This window comes from Lytechinus variegatus, chromosome 15 (genome assembly GCF_018143015.1).
Source record: "Lytechinus variegatus isolate NC3 chromosome 15, Lvar_3.0, whole genome shotgun sequence".
NCBI classification, from domain to species: domain Eukaryota; kingdom Metazoa; phylum Echinodermata; class Echinoidea; order Temnopleuroida; family Toxopneustidae; genus Lytechinus; species Lytechinus variegatus.
This window is the reverse complement of record NC_054754.1, coordinates 25,486,357-25,505,199: the sequence shown is the minus strand read 5'-3', so window position 1 is coordinate 25,505,199 and position 18,843 is coordinate 25,486,357. Positions and strand designations below refer to the sequence as shown.

Genomic DNA, 18,843 nt, shown 5'->3' with positions numbered 1-18,843 from the left:
GTCGACATTTAAGTGCGACCTAAGTCATACTTAAATCTTTGTGAAACACCCCCAGGGGGGTGTTTGACAAAGACTTAAGTATGACTTAGAGTCGCATGTAAATACCTAGTGGTGCGCGGTAAAAAAGCCATGACCGCATTGGTCAGATCATGCAAAGAGGATGCGCATGACTGCATATTGATCAATTAGATTGCACGTTGCATTTCAGATACGTATCAGCATTTAAGTGCGATTTAAGTCATACTTAAATCTTTGTGAAACACCCCCAGGAAACAGGATTGCTATTAAATATAAAAGAAAATTATGAATTTTGTGTTTTATTCCTTCACGCTGTGCACGTAGCCTTTCAACTCGTTGCCCTCCCTTGGGGTTAAGCATTCTATCACAGGGTTTGATAGAAGAAATTGCAAATTCAAGCAAGTCAAAGTCTTAGATGATGATAGATGAAATTGCACCGCGTCACACGTGACATAGTTTTGACCAATAAGTGATTACAATCTTAGTATTGGGTTACTAATGAAAACTATGTTTTATCATGTGAGCATCAACTGACCATTCATTTACTTAGAATACTCATCAATATTCATAGAAGGGATTACCTGTGATTCATACGGTAGGAATGCAACGTTGATTTCCTTGAGTGTCTTGATAAACCGTTGAGCAGGGCTCTTGCATAATCTCCCAAACAATGCATCCTCACAAGCTGGGGAAGAGAAAACATAAAAATGTCATGTATCTCATTATCTTATGACAGTGTGGATCCTATTCATGTGATTGTTAGAGAGATTACCTTTGACAAGGAATCTATTTTTGTCTATCATGCAATGATACAATTGATCAGTGATGACTAGTTATAAGTTAATATCATGGCTCAACATGGCTTCATTCAATTATGAAGATTCAATCATTCAAGGGATTATTTGATAAAACAAACAATGCACAGCATTTAGTTCAGGCATTTCTTTGACACAGTCAGGCATCAGGACTGGTCTACAAGTACCTTACAAGGGAAGCCCTTCTTATCGTGCTCACAGATTACTGACTAGGTTGACGAATTGAGCTGTATGGGTCGGGCTTACAACTTTCAATAATATGCAGTTGTCTTTCTCCACAGAAACAAATAAAGAATATGTTATACATGCTGAGGACGAGTCTTTTTATTTAATTCTTGGTCATGTTAACATGCTAGAACAGGGAAAATACTCACTTTCTGTAAAGAAGATGTGAGCATACTTGTACTGAAGAGAGTTGATATCCTTGAAGTCTGCAATCAGCTGCATCACATTCTAAAATAGAAATATAACCAAAAAGAGAGTAATTGATAGTTGTAAGAAATAGAATGTGCATGTTGACTTCTTTTGGTGAAGAAGAAAAAAAATCATTCATTTAGCCAGAAAATCTATGTATCTGTTCAAATTAGGATATGCATATGGTGGAATTACTTGACTTGGCAGCTCAGTGGTAGAGCACCTGCCTCATTGTGGGTTTGAGCCATGGCCGAGACAAACCAAGGACTTAAACTGGACTGTGGAAGCGCCGTGGTGTAGCGGTTCCTACTCCCGCCTTGTAATCAGAGGGTTGTGTGTTCGAATCCAACCATGGCCTAGCGTCCTTTGGCAAGGCATCAACCCACAATTTGCCACTCTCCACCCAGGTGTTAAATGGGTAACCGGTATGATGCGAAAGCCTATGGAGTCTGCCTAGCAATTGAGTCTTGGAACTCTTGCTGAAATGCTCCCCAGGGAGTGGAGAAGGTGCATACATTGTATGCGGGCATGCAAGAATCCAATGACCAGGGTAATAGTATATCTGTAAAGTGCTTTGAGGCGTCGTTCAAACGTGTTAAGCGCTATATAAATGCACATTATTATTATTTTCAAACACGGGGCCTTCTTATGCTCTCAACATTTTAGAAAGAATAAAGATATCAATAGCTTAGGCGAAGGCCTGCAGGGACCACTAAAGTTGCAACCCTGGGTAAATAAATAAGACTTATGATTATCATGCAAAATATATTTTGTATCTATTATCAGAATTATCAAAGATAAACTCAGCAAAGAGATTGTGCATCCAAGAGTCTTGGTTTGGTGGTTCTATCCCATTTCAAACAAGGGCTAATTACATGGACATCAAATCCCATAGCATCAATTTCCTCCATATCTTATAAAATATTTGTAGTATAAGGTAAACAGAATATTCAAAAGATACCTTTTCATTTGGCTGGATGATGTAGACACCTTCTAAACCCTTCAAAGGCTCTCTCTTCTTATTGATGTCTTCCACAACTATAAAATGCAACCAGACAATTATAAAAGTTATCATGATATCAAAAGCAATTATGGACTAAATAAATGTTCATACGGATCAAATATAAACACAAGCTGCTTGAGCTACAGCAAGGGTAATAATATCCAAGTCCTTTGGAAGCGCATAGAGACGTTATTCATAATGTGTTATGCGCTATACAAGAACTGACTATTATCATTAAGATTCATGGGTTTCTTTTGTCTGATCATGTTTCTTTTTAGAACGTAATTCAAAATTGTCAAAATATATTTCACATACAAGAAAAGGAGCATGAAGTAGAATGATTTGCATTGGTTAATGGTAATGTGTTTTGTACTTGTAAAATAAGTATTCACATATGAGTTGTGATTGTACCCTGGAAAACACAAAATAGCAGACTTAACCACTTTTGTACTTATACATAATTTTTCAGGATCACAAACAATAACTCCAACAACTTCTACAGGTTTATTAAGACCATTTCCTGTCAAATTAGAATGAATGTTATGGTGAAAAGGGTCAATGTAATGGTGTCTCTTCAGATCTTTGCCCTAGTATTCACCAAAAAGGCTGAAATATTGGGTGAAACCACTGGTGTGTAGTCCCATACACACATTCATGTGTGCAGAGCAATAACTCACAACAAAATAATTCTTCTTGATAATTTTCAGGATTCCAGCATATCATTTACCAATCCCTTTGGGAGAGCTTCTTCCTAAATTTGATCTCAGGACCAAACTTTACATGTATAATTCATCTAATTTTTAAAAAATGTTTTTTTCTGAAGAAAAAGGTGAGAATCAAGGTACATACTAGTAATGCCTTCATCAGCTAGATCATGCATGCGAACACATGCTGATATCATTCTCATACTCAGCTGATCCAAGATCAAAACCTGAAAGGAGAGATAAATACATGAATGAAAAGGAAAATGAGATGATCTCTCAAGGTTTGCATCATTAGCGTACATGTACTTACAGGGGGGGGCAGAGTCACAAACCATGCAAGGGACGTATCCCTGCCCCCCTGAGAGTCATAACTGATCCCTGATGAGCCACAAGTGGCCTGTTCCTTTGAACTTGAAGACTTTTTTTTTTACTTGTCAAATTTTTTTCTGGTACGAAATCCTTTTGTGGTTGTTGAAGATCTTTTTTTTTTGGCTTGTCAATTTTTTTGGCGTACGATTTTCGCGCCCCCCCTGGAAAATCCTGGGTACGCCACTGGTTTGTATGATGGGTAAATAGAAAATGAATATAATTTCCAAAGTTTTCTTTTACTTTGTATCAAAATTGCAGTTTAAGCCTGCTGAGTTGATAAGAATCCAAAATTCCAAACCCAATCAAGTGATTCTGTTACTCAAAAAAATAAACCATAACTCCTCTCAATGCAAAAAGAGATCTTTGTTTTTTAAAGCAAAAAAAATGAAATATTGAACTACTTATTTTGATTCACATCAGTTGAAACTGAAATTTGATTTGTTATAAAAATCATACCAGTACCGTATGAAAGCAGTTTAACAAATTTTGACGAGAAATACAGAAAATTCACTGCCACTACATTGTATGTAAAAAAAACAAAGAAAAAATATTAAATTACATTGCATTTTATGGCACAAGAACACATCAATAGTGTGTACAGGTAGTCATGGTGTAACTTATGGTTTATGAAAGTGCATTGTAAAACATTTGTTATAAAAACAACTTTTCCATGGTATACAGTATGTGCATGTACAGTACAAATCAGAATCAGATTACTTACATTCTGGCACTTCCGCTTTCTGAGTGGAATGATGACATCATTCATAATACCTGGAAAGAAAAGAGATATTGTGAATAAAAGTGCTTGTATACAAAAGTAATAGAGCTACAGTTGTATATGTACATGTAAATTTAGAAATATCTTTCTTCTTCATGTACATGTACATGCATACAGAGAACATGCATTAGCATCATTGCTGGTATTGGCTGCTCACATACACTACATACAATCAGGCTTGCAATATTCTTCTAACAAGTCAACATGTCCTTACAGTGTATATTCGAGTATTGCTTTATGACTACAAGGTGGTTCACAAATCTTGAATCTTGCCTGATATTATGATCAATAAAATACGCAATATGATCTTTTGACCCCTTGATGACCTTTGACCTTGTCATCCTCATGACATGGAGACACATTTGCTATTACTCAGAATCATTTACATGTACATGTAGACAAAATTGATGCAGACAGAAAGGAATGAAAGCAATTTGAACAAAAATTCTGACCTTTTGACCCTTAGATGATAATGACCTTTGACCCAAGCACCCGCAACAACAAACTTGTGGTACGTGTATTTAAACCCAATGATTATTTGAAAGTGTGATAAAAATAGATGCAGAAATAAAGAAATAAGAGCTAGGTTAACAAAAGGATGGATATGACCTCAATATCATTTAACCGTTTGACCTCTAGGTGACCTTTGACCCCATCATCCTTATGGACACATGTACATGTATTGTTATCCAAGGATGATACATGCATGTACCAAGTATGAACACAATTGATGTAGAAATAAAGAAATATGAGCAAGTTGAACAGAACTTTGTAAAGAGGTTTAGTTCAGCAGTGTTTGTACAGGAAAACTGGCTACTACATGTAGGTCTCTGCTGAACTTCGTTTAGGAGAGAAAAAAAGTGAAGTGACAATCATCCTTAAGTGACAATCATCCTTAAGTGACAGTCATCATTAAGGCAATAAGAAGGTGATTTACATGTACATGTAGCTACAGTTTAAACAGCAATCCCAATACTTACACAGTAGGACCTACATGTACATCATACATGTATACATATATACAACCACAAGATGCATCCATGGCTATTATAAGACAAACCCACAGTACAGTACAAATACAGATGGCAATAAATCTTGAAGAAAAAAAAATTCTATATGTAGTTTGTACTCTGCATCAAACAAAATTTAGCATCAGACCATCAACATCAATTTAGGTTTTTCAAAATGATGTTTTATTGGGTAGTGTACATGTTATATTCAAGATTAGAATCTGAAAAGTCACTTGCTAGAAGTCAGTTCTGTATACATGTACGTGTAGACTCTTCATGTTTCTGTACACAAATGGGGGAAAAATCAATTTCGCATCAATACAGATAAAATTGCTCTTGAAAATCTTACAATCATCTTGCCTCAGATTCTTGCCTCTTATTTTTACTTTGAGTGTACTACAGTAGATATAATCCCCATTTCCAATAGTGTTTGATAGTGTAAATTCAATTGTGTATACATGTAAAAAACACACATTATTTTCTTTTAAGTTTTTCATAGCCCAATTTGATAGTACATGTAACATGTACACTTCTCCCAAGCATGTCTGGTTCTGAAAATGAGTAAAATGTATGAAGCAATATTTGTAAATACTTAAAACCTGGGTGGTGAGATCATGGCATGCAACCTCAGAAGTTACATGTTACATTGTACATGTAGCTTCATTATGTACAGTGTAGTGGTGCAATCTGCCTGGCATATATATGGCAGATGGCCAACAAGCAAATTATTGATTTTCATACATTCACATGTCATTATTAGTATTTTCTAAATGATACTGTAACTTGTGAGACTAGTCTAAGGTTGTTTGTGGAGAAATCTAGAACAAAAAAAGAATAAAAAGTGTACCGTACTGCTTGTTCTGTATATCACGCTCCTCCTTGTAAGTAAAAACTTCCTATTAAATTATTCCTACTCTCAATACTTATCCAAAATGTACATACACTGGCTCTTTACCATATCAGTTAGTGACTTTTGTAAAGAGGGCAGTGTTGGGCTCAATTACAAGGAAATTCTAGTAATTGTAATTGTATTTGAACTTTTGAAAGAGAAAGTAATTGTAATTTCAAAAAAATTAATTGACTTCAATTACTGTCAATTACTTTAATTACATTCAGTTACATAATCCCAATGAATAAACTTACTTAATTTATTTAATTTCATGACCTTTTTCACGTCAACTACTTCAGCATCAAAGAGTGAAATAGGCAGAATCCATGCTCTTTAACATAAACCTTTATAAATGTCAATCTTCTCTGCAACTTAGAATTATGTTGAAATATGTGGTACCGGTATACAGAATACAATTCATTTATGACATATCTATGAAAGTAATTGAAATTGTAATTGACAAAATTGGCAATCGTAATTGAAAATAATGTAATTTAATTGAAAAGTAATTGTATTAATTGAACATTTCTTCAATTACGTAAAATTGAAGAAAGTAATTGAGCCCGACCAGTACGACAATACACCTGACGTTGGCCTGGTACTGTTACCAGAAGAATAAGAAGACCCTGGGGAGCGTTTCATCAATATTTTTATCCGACAAGTTGTCAGATCTCAGAGATCTGACATCTTTCCATGATTTTGATTGGCTGAGAGGCACTCTTCCTATGGTAACTGTCGGATAAAATGGGACTTGTCGGATAAAACGTCTGACAAGTCCTTTCATGAAACGCCCCCCTGAAAGAGGCCCAAACTTTTATTTTCTTGTCACTTTACATTTGGATCACAATTTTTTATTTTCTCCAAATATTTCAAACCTCCTCAATCAGGCTGTCTATTAGACGGACTGATTGAGGAACTTTGAACTTTTGAAATGTTAATGGGAAATAAAAGTGTGATCCGAAAGTAAGTTGTAACTATTAAAAGAAAATAAAAATTTGATTGGTCATGGAAAATGAGTGATCGGGCATTATCAGGATTGGTAGTGTGAACCTAACATTCACTAATAATTGCTTAAAATTTTAGTATGACTTTGCCAGTTTGCGTTCGGACATCCTACTCAGTACTTCCTCTCTTCTCTCCGTGCCAGGGAAAAAATTAATAATTTATTTTCCGGGGCTATTTTTGAGCTCACTAGCCCAAATATCCTAATTTGTGTTAAAGTTTACATTGGACCCTATATGAATTTCAGGGCCTCCATTTTAGTTTTCCAGGGCTCTTTAGGGCATTTCAGGGGCAAAATCGCCCCGAGCCCCCGTGTATTTTTTCCCCTGCTCCGTGCCCCCCATCCTCTTCAGTCTTACCTGTCCAGTCGTCTTCAAAAACTTAAAATCTTCCCCCTGGGCCCTGCTTCTCTGATATTTTCTTTCTAAACTTTGATTGATTGAATGATTTTATTTGGCAAGTCACCATAACATATGTACAGTAGAATTAAAAACAACAGGCTTGCACATGATGACCCATGAAAGCTCTAAGGCTTATTACCAGTGGGGTCTTTGACTTATAGAATTAAGATAATAAAATGGTAAAATTATACTATTTACGTATTTAAAAAAAAAAACGAAAAATTCAAAATTTACTATTACCAATTAATAAGATGCATAGAGATAATATATAAAAGAATATAATGAAGAAGTAGAAGAAAAAATAGAAGAAGAGAAGGAGAATTACAGAAGAAAAAGGATGAGGAAAAAAAGAATAAGGAGAACAACAGCAAAAACAACAACAATAACACAAAGAGAATAGAAGGAAGAGAGAAAAGAAATAGAAAAAGACAGGACATCATTTAGTCATATTGATAGAAAAACTTCAATCAAACTATGTAAAATAAACCTGGTAGAGAAAAGAAAAGAACGTGGTCAGTATTCAGGCTAAATCTACTGAACATACTGTACAGTGTATTTGCATCTTCTCTTTGACTCTAAAGTGAAAGATATTTTTCAAAAGTAAAGTACAGTTTCCTTTTTGCTACATGTATATCATTGGGAAGAGAATTCCAAAGTTAGTATAGGCTAGTTTTTCCAATGAAGTCATCAGGACAAAAAAGACTCGGAGGTGAAAGAAATCAACTGAATCAAGTTATTGACACAACTTTTCCCGCTCTTTTCATCAATGTTAGAAAATAAGGCTGATCATGAATACCCTTTTTACACATGCTAAAATTTCCTTAAGCCCGTACTATAGGTGTAAAACATAAATTGAATTAACATTGATAATGTCGATGGAATTGGTAATTTTGGTAGAAATGACAATATATTGATTTTCTACTATTGTGTTTGAAATAAAAATACAGAACCCCCCCCCCCAAAAAAAAAAATAGGACTAAATGAACAACAAAAGCAGAAAATGAGTGGTGTAGAAAAAATAGAAGAGAAGGAGAATTACAGAAGAAAAAGGATGAGGAAAAAAAGAATAAGGAGAACAACAGCAAAAACAACAACAAGAGGATCATGTTACATGTATGTGACTCGGACGGACGGACGTGTTTTTTGTTCTCTCCCAAATTACCTTATAATTTTTGTACTTTACTCTGCAAGATAATTATAGGCTTTGGTTTTATGGCTTAGGAAGAACATACATTAACCAGCTGACATTTATAGTGTGATTTCGCCAACGAATGGACAAGGATAAATAACCTTATGGATGGAACCTGATGCCCAATCTCAACAGACTTTGTGAAGATAGTCCCACCTATTGATCTACGAGTTTGGCGGGAAAACGTGCCCAGATCTGCATGCATTACCTCAGTCTTAGTCTGCAGTAATCAACCTCAATCAAGGTCTTCCAACTCATAGTCAGTTGTATATTATCTACAAGGCTAGATCTACATGATATAGGCTTGACAGCTAAATTGGTAATATTATTCTGTTTTACTGCATGTCTTTCGTGTAACCTGCATGCATGTTTCGGCCTGGCCTGACTTGTGTCTGTTCATGTTGTGTTGAGCGTGACCTAACTAAGTGTTGTGTTGTCTCGTACAGTGTCACCCTCCGTCATATTTGGCTGTGTGCTACCGTACTACGTAGTGTAGATGTATTATTGTGTACTCTTGTTACGTAACGTACTTTCCTCCTGCTTCACCTCTGCAGCAACCTGCTTAATCTTAAATTGAAGTGACTATTGCATGCTGTACCCCCACCCTATCTTCCACATCGCACTCTTACATGTACATGTTTGCTTCCAACATCTAATAATATCAGCATAATCAGCTCTTCTATACAGCAAACTTATTTTGTAAGGGTCTAGATCTACATCTTATCTCCATCTTCAAGTTCAACCGAGGATTTGATCCAATACACCTCGGACTTTAAACTATCGAAGTGGGATATAGACCTACAGCGTGTGCAAACGCAACATGCAGAAAGAGATGCTGCCCATTAATGACAGAGGTGTACTGTCCATCTGCAAACCTAACACAGAACACATCTCATCTGAAATCTCTATAGATCTACCTTACCATGTGCAAAGGAGCTATTCCCTCAACAAGAAAAGAACCATACAAAAGAAACTCGAGAAATGTAAAGATACGACCACAATAGAGATGAAGGATAGTGGAAAGCAAATAGTGATTACATGCAGTACTGCATATTATGAGTGCCTACGGAGTAACATTAAAGAGTACTTTGAAAAGCTCAATGAAAATAGCAATACCCTCGCTATTGAAATTCGTAATGTGACTGATACCAATGGCTATACTGTTGAGCATGTGCTTAGAGTCTCCAACAAACTCAAGCAAAATGGTAAGCCAGGTCAGAGAACAAAGTTTGTCCTCAACATGTACAATACAAGCAATCGTATACTGGCTAATGGATCCTGTATCGACATGTGGGTCAACGACCATCTCCCCAAAATCCTATCCGTGACAGCGGAGAACCGCCTCGACATTGTGGAAGCCAATAAGAAACTTGCCCAGCTTTTGTCAGATACTAGAAAACTAGGGGCAGCCAAATACCCTAAGAAACACACTGGAGTTACTACAACAACTAATATACCAGCAATCAAGGCAAGTGGAAACACCCTGGCATCACCACCAAAATGGGATGAACCATGTGACTGCACAGACAAAGATAAAAAACTTCTCTGTCCTCGGTGCAAAACACACTCATGTATGGACACCATCGAATGTGATCATTGTAAAAGCTGGCTCCATTACCCATGTGCAGATCTCTCTGATGGAGACATACACAGATATGAATCAGATGCTGCTCTTGTATTTACCTGTGCCACTTGCAAACCGTTAATTAAACCAATGCGTACTGCGAACGAGCAAATACCCTCGACCCACGATGGTGAAGATACACTTCATAACCCGGCTGATTATCAACCAACATCTTCCTCCATCCCTGCACAGGATATAGCAGTCCCACCTGGTCAAGATATGTTTACAGCTGTCGATATACCACAAGATGACCAACATACCTCTTCCTCCATCCCTGCACAGGATAGAGCAGTCCCACCTGGTCAAGATGCAGCCGTTGATATACCACAAGATGACCAACAAACATCTTCCTCCATCCCTGCACAGGATAGAGCAGTCCCACCTGCTCAAGTTACAGCTGTTGATATAGCACCACAAGATGATCGACAAACCTCTTCCTCCATCCCTGCACAAGATAGAGCAGTCCCACCTGGTCAAGTTACAGCTGTTGATATAACACCACAAGATGATCGACAAACATCTTCCTCCATCCCTGCGCACGATAGAGCATTCCCACCTGGTCAAGATGCTTATATACCACGAGATGACCAACAAACATCTTCCTCCATCCCTGCACAGGATAGAGCAGTCCCACCTGGTCAAGTTACAGCTGTTGATATAGCACCACAAGATGATCTACAAACCTCTTCCTCCATCCCTGCACAAGATAGAGCAGTCCCACCTGGTCAAGTTACAGCTGTTGATATAACACCACAAGATGATCGACAAACATCTTCCTCCATCCCTGCACAGGATAGAGCACTCCCACCTGGTCGAGATGCTGATATAACACGAGATGACCAACAAAAATCTTCCTCCATCCCTGCACATGATAGAACAATCCCACCTGGGCAAGATACAGCTGTTGATATACCACAAGATGTACGACAAAAGTCTTCCTCAATCCCTGCACAGCATAGTGCAGTCCCAACTGGGCATGATACAGCTGTTCATATACCACCACAAGATGATCGACAAATGTCTTCTTCCTCCATCCCTGCACAGGATAGAGAAGTCCCATCTGGTCAAAATACAGCTTTTAATATACCACAAGAAGAGACCATTATTGAGGAATCACCTTGCGATGCTACACCAGTCCCTATGGAAGAAACAATCAACTCCCTCACTCGCATGTCTACAATCAGAACTACCAATTGCCAAACTCAGACCGAAGCTGCTTCTTGTTGTCATGCATGTCCAAAACTTGAAGCTGTTGTCAAAAACCAAAAAAGGGAAATTTCCCTACTACAAAGCACCAATACAAGACTGCAGAAGGAAAATGAGACAATGATCCAAAATGAAAAATACTTCAAAAAAGATCTGGCTCAGTCAAGGAGCAGTCTCGACTCTTTGAGACGTGAGCTGAAGCATTCTGTTGAGGGGAATGAAGGGCTCTTAAAGACCAATGAAATGCTGTCTAAGGAACTAGCCAAATCAAGATTGAAGAATGATCATCTGCTAGCCACTTGCCTCGATCATGGGCTTGATGAAACACTATCACTCAGCGATGAACCTGAGGATTTCAACAAAGTCAATTCCAAATATAAAGGGGCCAAACAAAGCTCGACTGCAAGGGACCCTGTTACAAACCCTCCATTACAAACTCAGAATATATTCAGTGTACTGGATGATGAATGCTCTGACAGCACAGACGACAGCAGTGGAGATGACGACATCATGGTACAAACAAAATCTGGCAAAAGCAAGGGGCAATTCCAAAGCAATCGAAATGTCCTGGACGGAGGAGCAAGAAACCCAGGACTACGGGCTACAAAACCCGCACTTTCTCAGCTACGAAGCAAGTCAAGCAAACAGGAAATGTCTCTAATCACAGTGATGCAAACAGTACTGCAATGTACAATGACCTTCCACATGGAGCCCCCACATGTACAGAGTATCCTAACAGTGGAAGTCAAAAAGTCTCTACCGAACCTCCACGTATCATCACAAATCAGACTCAGACAGGGGAAAGGACAAGTCCCCACCCAGTCCCGCAATCGCAATTCCCACTATATTCCACTGTGTTAAACCAACCCAGCGACAGTATAAAACAGGATACAGTGCATACAATCTCCAGACCTACCCTCCATCCACCCTCGTATGACTTAGTTCAAGGCATACGAAATCACATAAACTCATACCAAGCACCTACTGAAGCAAATGTGATACAAAATAATAACACATGCCAAGCACCATCTCAAGCAAACGTGATACCGTCACCCCAAGTGGAAGCCATGAATAGGCAGGTTTTTCGGCATTGCCAGTCGAAAGAGACACTGTCCTTAATGATTCATCGAGCTGCCATACATGCAGCACAGCTTCTACACAGTCCAACTGCCAACCTTGGAACAATGATAACTCTAGTCCAGTGCCACCTTCACACAATAAGTCAACTGTCTCTTCAACTTGCACTCCTAAGCAGACACACCACCCTACAAATCCCACTACAACCAATTCAGCAGAGACCCTAGAAATAATCTCATTCAACATGAGGGGCTTTGAAGCCAATCGTTTTTACTTGCACAACCTTGTACAAAATGTGGATATTTTATGTATTCAAGAACACTGGCTTCATAGATTTGAAGTTGACAAGCTTGCAACAGTGTCAGATGCTCATGAAGTAGTGACAAAAACATTTGATATGAATGAGTCAGGTCCTACTACTTATGTCAGAGGGAAAGCTGGTGTCGCTGTTTTATTGAAAAAGAACCTGAAACCGCATTCTACTATGCTAGAAACATCTTCAACGAGACTCATAGCCATCCATTTGAAAAGCCCAGAGGGAGGTAAAAACATCATCCTATTCAATGTGTACATGCCCTCAGGTTACGGATTGGTAGACACTGTTGAATACAATGACATACTTGCAGAGATTGAAAACATCATCACTCAATTCCCTGACAACATTGTAATACTATGTGGCGACTTCAATGCAGACCTATCTCTTCCAACTAATTTGTGGAAAGCTAAGACGAGCCTATTGCACTCATTCACGAAAAAGCTAGATCTTGGAAATGTCAGCAGCTGTCACGGAATAGCATCAAGCCACATGTATACTTACTGCAGTGATAATGGAGTAAACAAATCCCAAATTGACATGTTCATTACTCGCGCATGTCAGATGAACAAAGTGCAAAGGTTCTGCATTCTCAATGAAGATCCCATGAACACTTCTGATCATCTGCCTATTCAAGTGTTTGTTGAATGGATACTGGAGGAAGGAGAATGTAAAAACACCAAGGAAGTGCCACCTGCTAGTAGACCTAATGGACGGTCACTTAAACGCATCCAGGTCAAATGGAATAACCACTCACAAAGAGACATCGAGGAAATGTACACTAAGCCTCTTGAGGAAACCTGTGAAAGAGTACTCAAGAACCTTCAACATGACTCTCTGCATCCCAACCAACTAGAGAAAGTACTAGATCAGCTAGCTACGGAGATGTGCAACACCAGCACTTCAAACCTGGAATCCACCTCATCATGTCCCAAGAGGAAACATCAGAAGCATGAATGGGACTCAAAGGTTGATGCTATATACACTGATATGAAGAGGACTTGGAAGAGATGGAAATGTAATGGAAGAAAGAGAGATCCCTCCAATACGCTATGGAAGGAGTACAAAGTATCTAAACACGCTTTCCGGGTAGCACTTAATACGATCTCGAAGGAGCTGTGAGCTTTCACTCATCAGAAAAATCGAAAGAGCTAGGAAATCTGATACTAAGCTGTTTTACACGCTCATCAAGCAGTCTCGAAGCCAGAAAGTATCAGAAACTGACAACCTTATATATAGAGACAAGAAGTATGCTGGTAACGCTGTAATACAGGGGTTCAATGCGTTCTTCTCCGATCTTGCGGTTCCAAGCCAAGGATGTTACCAACAGAGCATTGTAGATAGTGTTGAGGACATTGCCAACTCAATCACCCCAACTAAAGTGGAGTTTACCATGGAAGAACTTAATACAGCAATCAAAAAGCTCAAGAGAAATAAGGCTCCGGGTATTGACAACATATCAGCAGAGCATGTCATATTCTCTGGACACAATCTAAGAAAGCTGCTCTTGTTTCTACTCAACTCGCTACTCTCCCATGGGCATATACCTGAGTCATTCCTCAGAGGGATTATCATACCTATTCACAAAGGCAAAGGAAAATCTGTATGCGATCCAGGAAACTACAGAGGTATTACCCTCTCCACCACTTTCTGCAAATTGGTAGAAGTGCTCCTCAAGCCTACAATTACTCAATGCCTTGAAGATTTTGATGTTCCCGACGAACTGCAACACGGATTCCAAGAAGATCACCAAGAAGATCACCAAGAAGATCACTCATGCTCTCTCACAGCAATATCCCTCAACTTCATCGTGGAAAATAACACCAAGTGCAAAAGACCTACTTTTGCTGCCTTTCTGGATGCGGCGAAAGCCTTCGATACGGTATGGCACACAGGATTAATGTACAAACTTTATCACCTGGGTGTTACTGGAACCACCTGGTACATCATTTTCAAACTGTACAATGGGTTGAAAAGCACGGTATACTGGAGCAACCAAATCAGCCAGTGGTTCCCTGTTGAGCAAGGAGTAAGACAAGGAGGTATACTTTCTCCCCTCCTCTACCTTGTCTTTATAGATGGACTCATTAAGAGACTCAGGAAAAGTGGAGCGGGATGCTGCACCCTAGGTCGTTTTATGGGCACTCTCGTGCTGGCAGACGATGTGGTTCTCCTGGCAAACTCTCAACAAGAGCTGAATGAGATGCTAGCGATAGTGCACTCCTACTCCAGTCAGTGGCACTATTCCATAAATCCAACGAAGAGTGCTGTCGTAGTCTACAACTGTAAGACCACACAGGAAACACACGTCTGGAAGTTTGGGGAAGACAGTATCCCTGAGAAAGAAAGTCATCCACATCTTGGTGTCCAAAGGGCATCCAAGCGGATCAACAACAGATGCCACAACATTATGCAGCTTGGAAGCAAGACCCTATATAGCTTGACTGGCTCTGGAGCTAAGAGAAGAGGTCTCTCCCCGCCTATTCTTGCCGTTTTATGGGATGTCTTTTGTGTTCCCCGCATGCTGTATGGTGTTGAAATCATCAACCTTCTTGAGGGAGAAAAGGCCACCCTCGACAAATACCAGAGTCAAGTATTCAAAACCTTGCTTGGACTTCCCAAGACAACTAGCTCTGCAGCAATCTACCTCCTCACAGGCTTAGCTCCTCTTTCCACCTCGGTTGACCTCTCTCATCTACGTCTCCTTGGTAAACTGCTTGCCCTGCCTCCTTCCAGAGTGGAGTCAAGAATCTTCTTCCACACCTTGTGCCACAATCCCAATGCTCCAACTCTGATGAAATATAGAGCCTTACTAGAAAAATACAACCTACCAGACTTGACAGAGTCCTGCAGTGAGGCATCCACTTACTCATCGTGGAAGAGGAGGATATCACTAGCAGCAAATCAATTTGTAGCTACCTCCACCAGTCTGCAAATCCAAGAACGGTCTTCTCTCTCCCTGTTTGTTGGTGTAAGCCCAGCCCACATCCAGAACCTCTACCCATCCATGATCGATCCTCCCCGGCTGAGACAAGCAATAACCCTCAAGGCACAACTTCTGACCCACACCTACCTCACCAGAAGCAGACTCTGTAAAATCACAAAGGATCATCAGGATGCTCTCTGCACAGCTTGCAAATCTGCTGATGAAACCGTGGAACATATAATTGGAGAGTGTGACATGTACTCCGAGGAAAGGAGTAAAGCTCTCTCCCACTTTCCAGCGGAAGTAAGAGATGATCTGGATAGACTTCCTCCTTCAGTAAAGTCTGTATCTATTACTAGACTCCTCTTACTGGGAGTCCTAGGACAGATCAAGCTAGACATCCCAGATTTTCATTATTTCACTTTCCGATTCTTGACTGAAATACATCACAAACGACTAGAGGTTCTAAACCCTTGACCTTGTATCTTTGGTCCCTGTGTCTGCACTTTGTACCTACCTTACGTTTACCTCCACTACTTGCATGTACACGTATATTAACTTCAAACTAACTACCTGTACACTGCGTACAGTTCTCCAGACTGGAGGAAATCAAGAAGAAGAAGAAGAAGAAGGTGTAGTTGAAGCAAAGGTCAAGTGATTGAAATTTCAATAAAGTAAATCTGTTGTGTAGATAAAGACAGAATTAATGTTACTTTGAGTTGAAATAATATCAAAACTAAAGAAATAGTAAATTTCAGCGTGCAGCAAAGTGTCCAAGAAGATTTGATAAATAAATATTTTAAGTTTCGAAATATTGCAAATTAATTTAAAGATAAACAGGAATACAGGGGTAATAATTAATTCAAGTAAACTAGTAAAGTATAATTAAACACAATAAGAAAATGTCTCAGTAGGGCCTATGTAAGTATGATTTTTACAGTATTCAACAGAATATATTTCAAATAATGACTGGATGAATGATACGTGTCAATTATTTATTTATTGCACAAATATAAAAAAAAACATTACAGAAAGAGGAATAAATATAAAGACACAACGAATAGATTGGAAAGCATTATTAAATTTCAATGTCCAGACAACATGTAAATTTCAAGAGTTTCAAGCCAAAGCAGGTTTGCGTTGATTTTGTCGACGAACGGTCACAGACACATGAACACACAGCCACATTGCATGCACTGGATGATTGCACCGACCTTGCCGAGGCCCTACCGCTATCTGGCGCTAGCAATGCACTGCCACTGGCATGACTGGGCAGTAGCACTCTAGCAGAACGTTCTAGCCATCTCTATACACAAATGGCGGACAAAATTTATCGGGAAAAAATGCCAATAACTAATCTTAAAGAAGCGTCTGCCGAAACATACGAGTTTTAACGTTGGAAATACCTACAATGTTAAATAAAAGTGACATTACTTACGCTTGTTAACCAACGCCTTCAACGCCATTTTGCTTGTTTACCTCGTACGTGCGCGCAGATTCGTAGCAGAGATTTACATTGCATTAGGTGCCAGAGCTGCGCTTTTTATCCCTGACTGGTAATGATTTATTGCACTGACTTCTTCTGTCGAGGAGATATTCGCAAGCGCGCTTCTACAAAAATCATAGAGATGTCAATAATATACATTTCTATATGACAAAAATAGAGATGAATCAAGATCCCAGGATCAGTAAAGATGAAATAAAAGAACCAGTGCGCCTCTTGTTTTCTTTATTGTGACCCGACTCTTGTCTTGTGCCTGAATTTTTGTTATATTCTAGAAAAATATTCAAGGAACCATTTCATTGTTGCTTGCTGATGGGTACCAAATGTGGTACGTTACATTGAAAAAAAAATAGATTATGTATAAGAGTATACAGCAAGGTTCATTTTATTAACTCTATCAAAAGCAAACTCCCATCATTTATTGTTTTGGAGATACACACGATGAAAGTTGTGTTAAATTGTGCCGTTAAACGTCAGTTACCATGAAAATGCCCATACATGAGAAAATAACTTTTCGCGAGTTATACCTCCAAACAAATGACCCTTCAACGTAAGATTTTAATTAATTCTGAACTAACTAAATACAAATCAAGGTAGACCTTATTTGCAATTAAAAAAAGTTAATTACAAAAATACAATCATAAATCGATCGCTATGTCAAACATTAAATTAAAAATGAGGAAACTAAAGTGTAAAAATATGCATTTTTATATAAACGAAAGAAGATGAAAAGTACAATTTGACTCAAAATATGCAGATTATTGGATTGGAAAATGATGTATGGGAAAAGTCATGGGCGGAAAACCCAGGGGGACAGGGGGAACGTGTCCCCCAACCAAAAATAGTAGGGGGACACAATATCAAACGTCCCCCTACTATTTTTGGTCTTTTATCATGGAGAAAAAAATGCATCATCATTCACATTCGAAATTATACATGTATTTTGGACTAAATGACCTTACATTTTGGGTGAAACCCTTTTTTTTTTGCTTGTCAAATTTTCCAGATTGAATAAAGTAAGATGAGGGGAAACTTGGAAAATAAGAATCTTTCATATCACTATAAAAATTTCGCTCACTTCGCGCTCGCATTGCCTATTAGGTGATTTTTCAATATGGAGCTTAAATATCATGTTTGGAAGTAAGATACATTATACATTTCACCTCGATCGGAAATCGAAGATTCATTATTTTGTGTGATTTACAAACTTATTTTTTTTATATGATCTGTAAAAGTAACAGCTTTATGGTCTGAATATTAACATTTTCTACTCGCACTGAGCGCTCGCAAAATTCGATTTATTCAGTACCTATTATTTTTTTGTATTCCTTTTCAATATCCCTTTTCAAGTCTGATTGTCAAAACGTAGCAGATAGTGCTTCTCGCGTTTTGATTGGCGATTAATGTATGTCTCAATATTGATTTTCATGACAGCTTATCAAAGATTTTGGCTCGCGATTTGCGCTCGCATTGAGGTTAAAAATATTTTTACTGATGCATTCTATTCCTAATTACAAAAGTGCTTGAAATGTCCAGTTTTCAGGCCATATCAGATTTCTCGCCCTCATTATGTTTTAATAAATAAGGTATCAATTTAATGA

The 18,843-nt window shown here is 38.5% G+C and overlaps 1 protein-coding gene across 2 annotated transcripts in view; it reads right to left on the bottom strand.

The window, feature by feature from the left end:
• The window catches only part of LOC121428369 (syntaxin-binding protein 1-like), a 31,158-nt gene extending 13,931 nt beyond the window's left edge, over positions 1-17,227 (bottom strand). For both annotated transcript variants that reach the window (XM_041624950.1, XM_041624952.1), the window contains exons 1-6: positions 17,177-17,227; positions 4,045-4,094; positions 3,100-3,181; positions 2,209-2,285; positions 1,208-1,286; positions 600-703 (exon numbers count right to left, since the gene is read on the bottom strand). In XM_041624950.1, the coding sequence (XP_041480884.1) occupies positions 600-703; positions 1,208-1,286; positions 2,209-2,285; positions 3,100-3,181; positions 4,045-4,094; positions 17,177-17,204 (420 nt within the window). In that variant the 5' untranslated portion in view covers positions 17,205-17,227. The remainder of the gene's footprint in view (positions 1-599; positions 704-1,207; positions 1,287-2,208; positions 2,286-3,099; positions 3,182-4,044; positions 4,095-17,176) is intronic.
• Between the last annotated feature and the right edge of the window lie 1,616 nt (positions 17,228-18,843).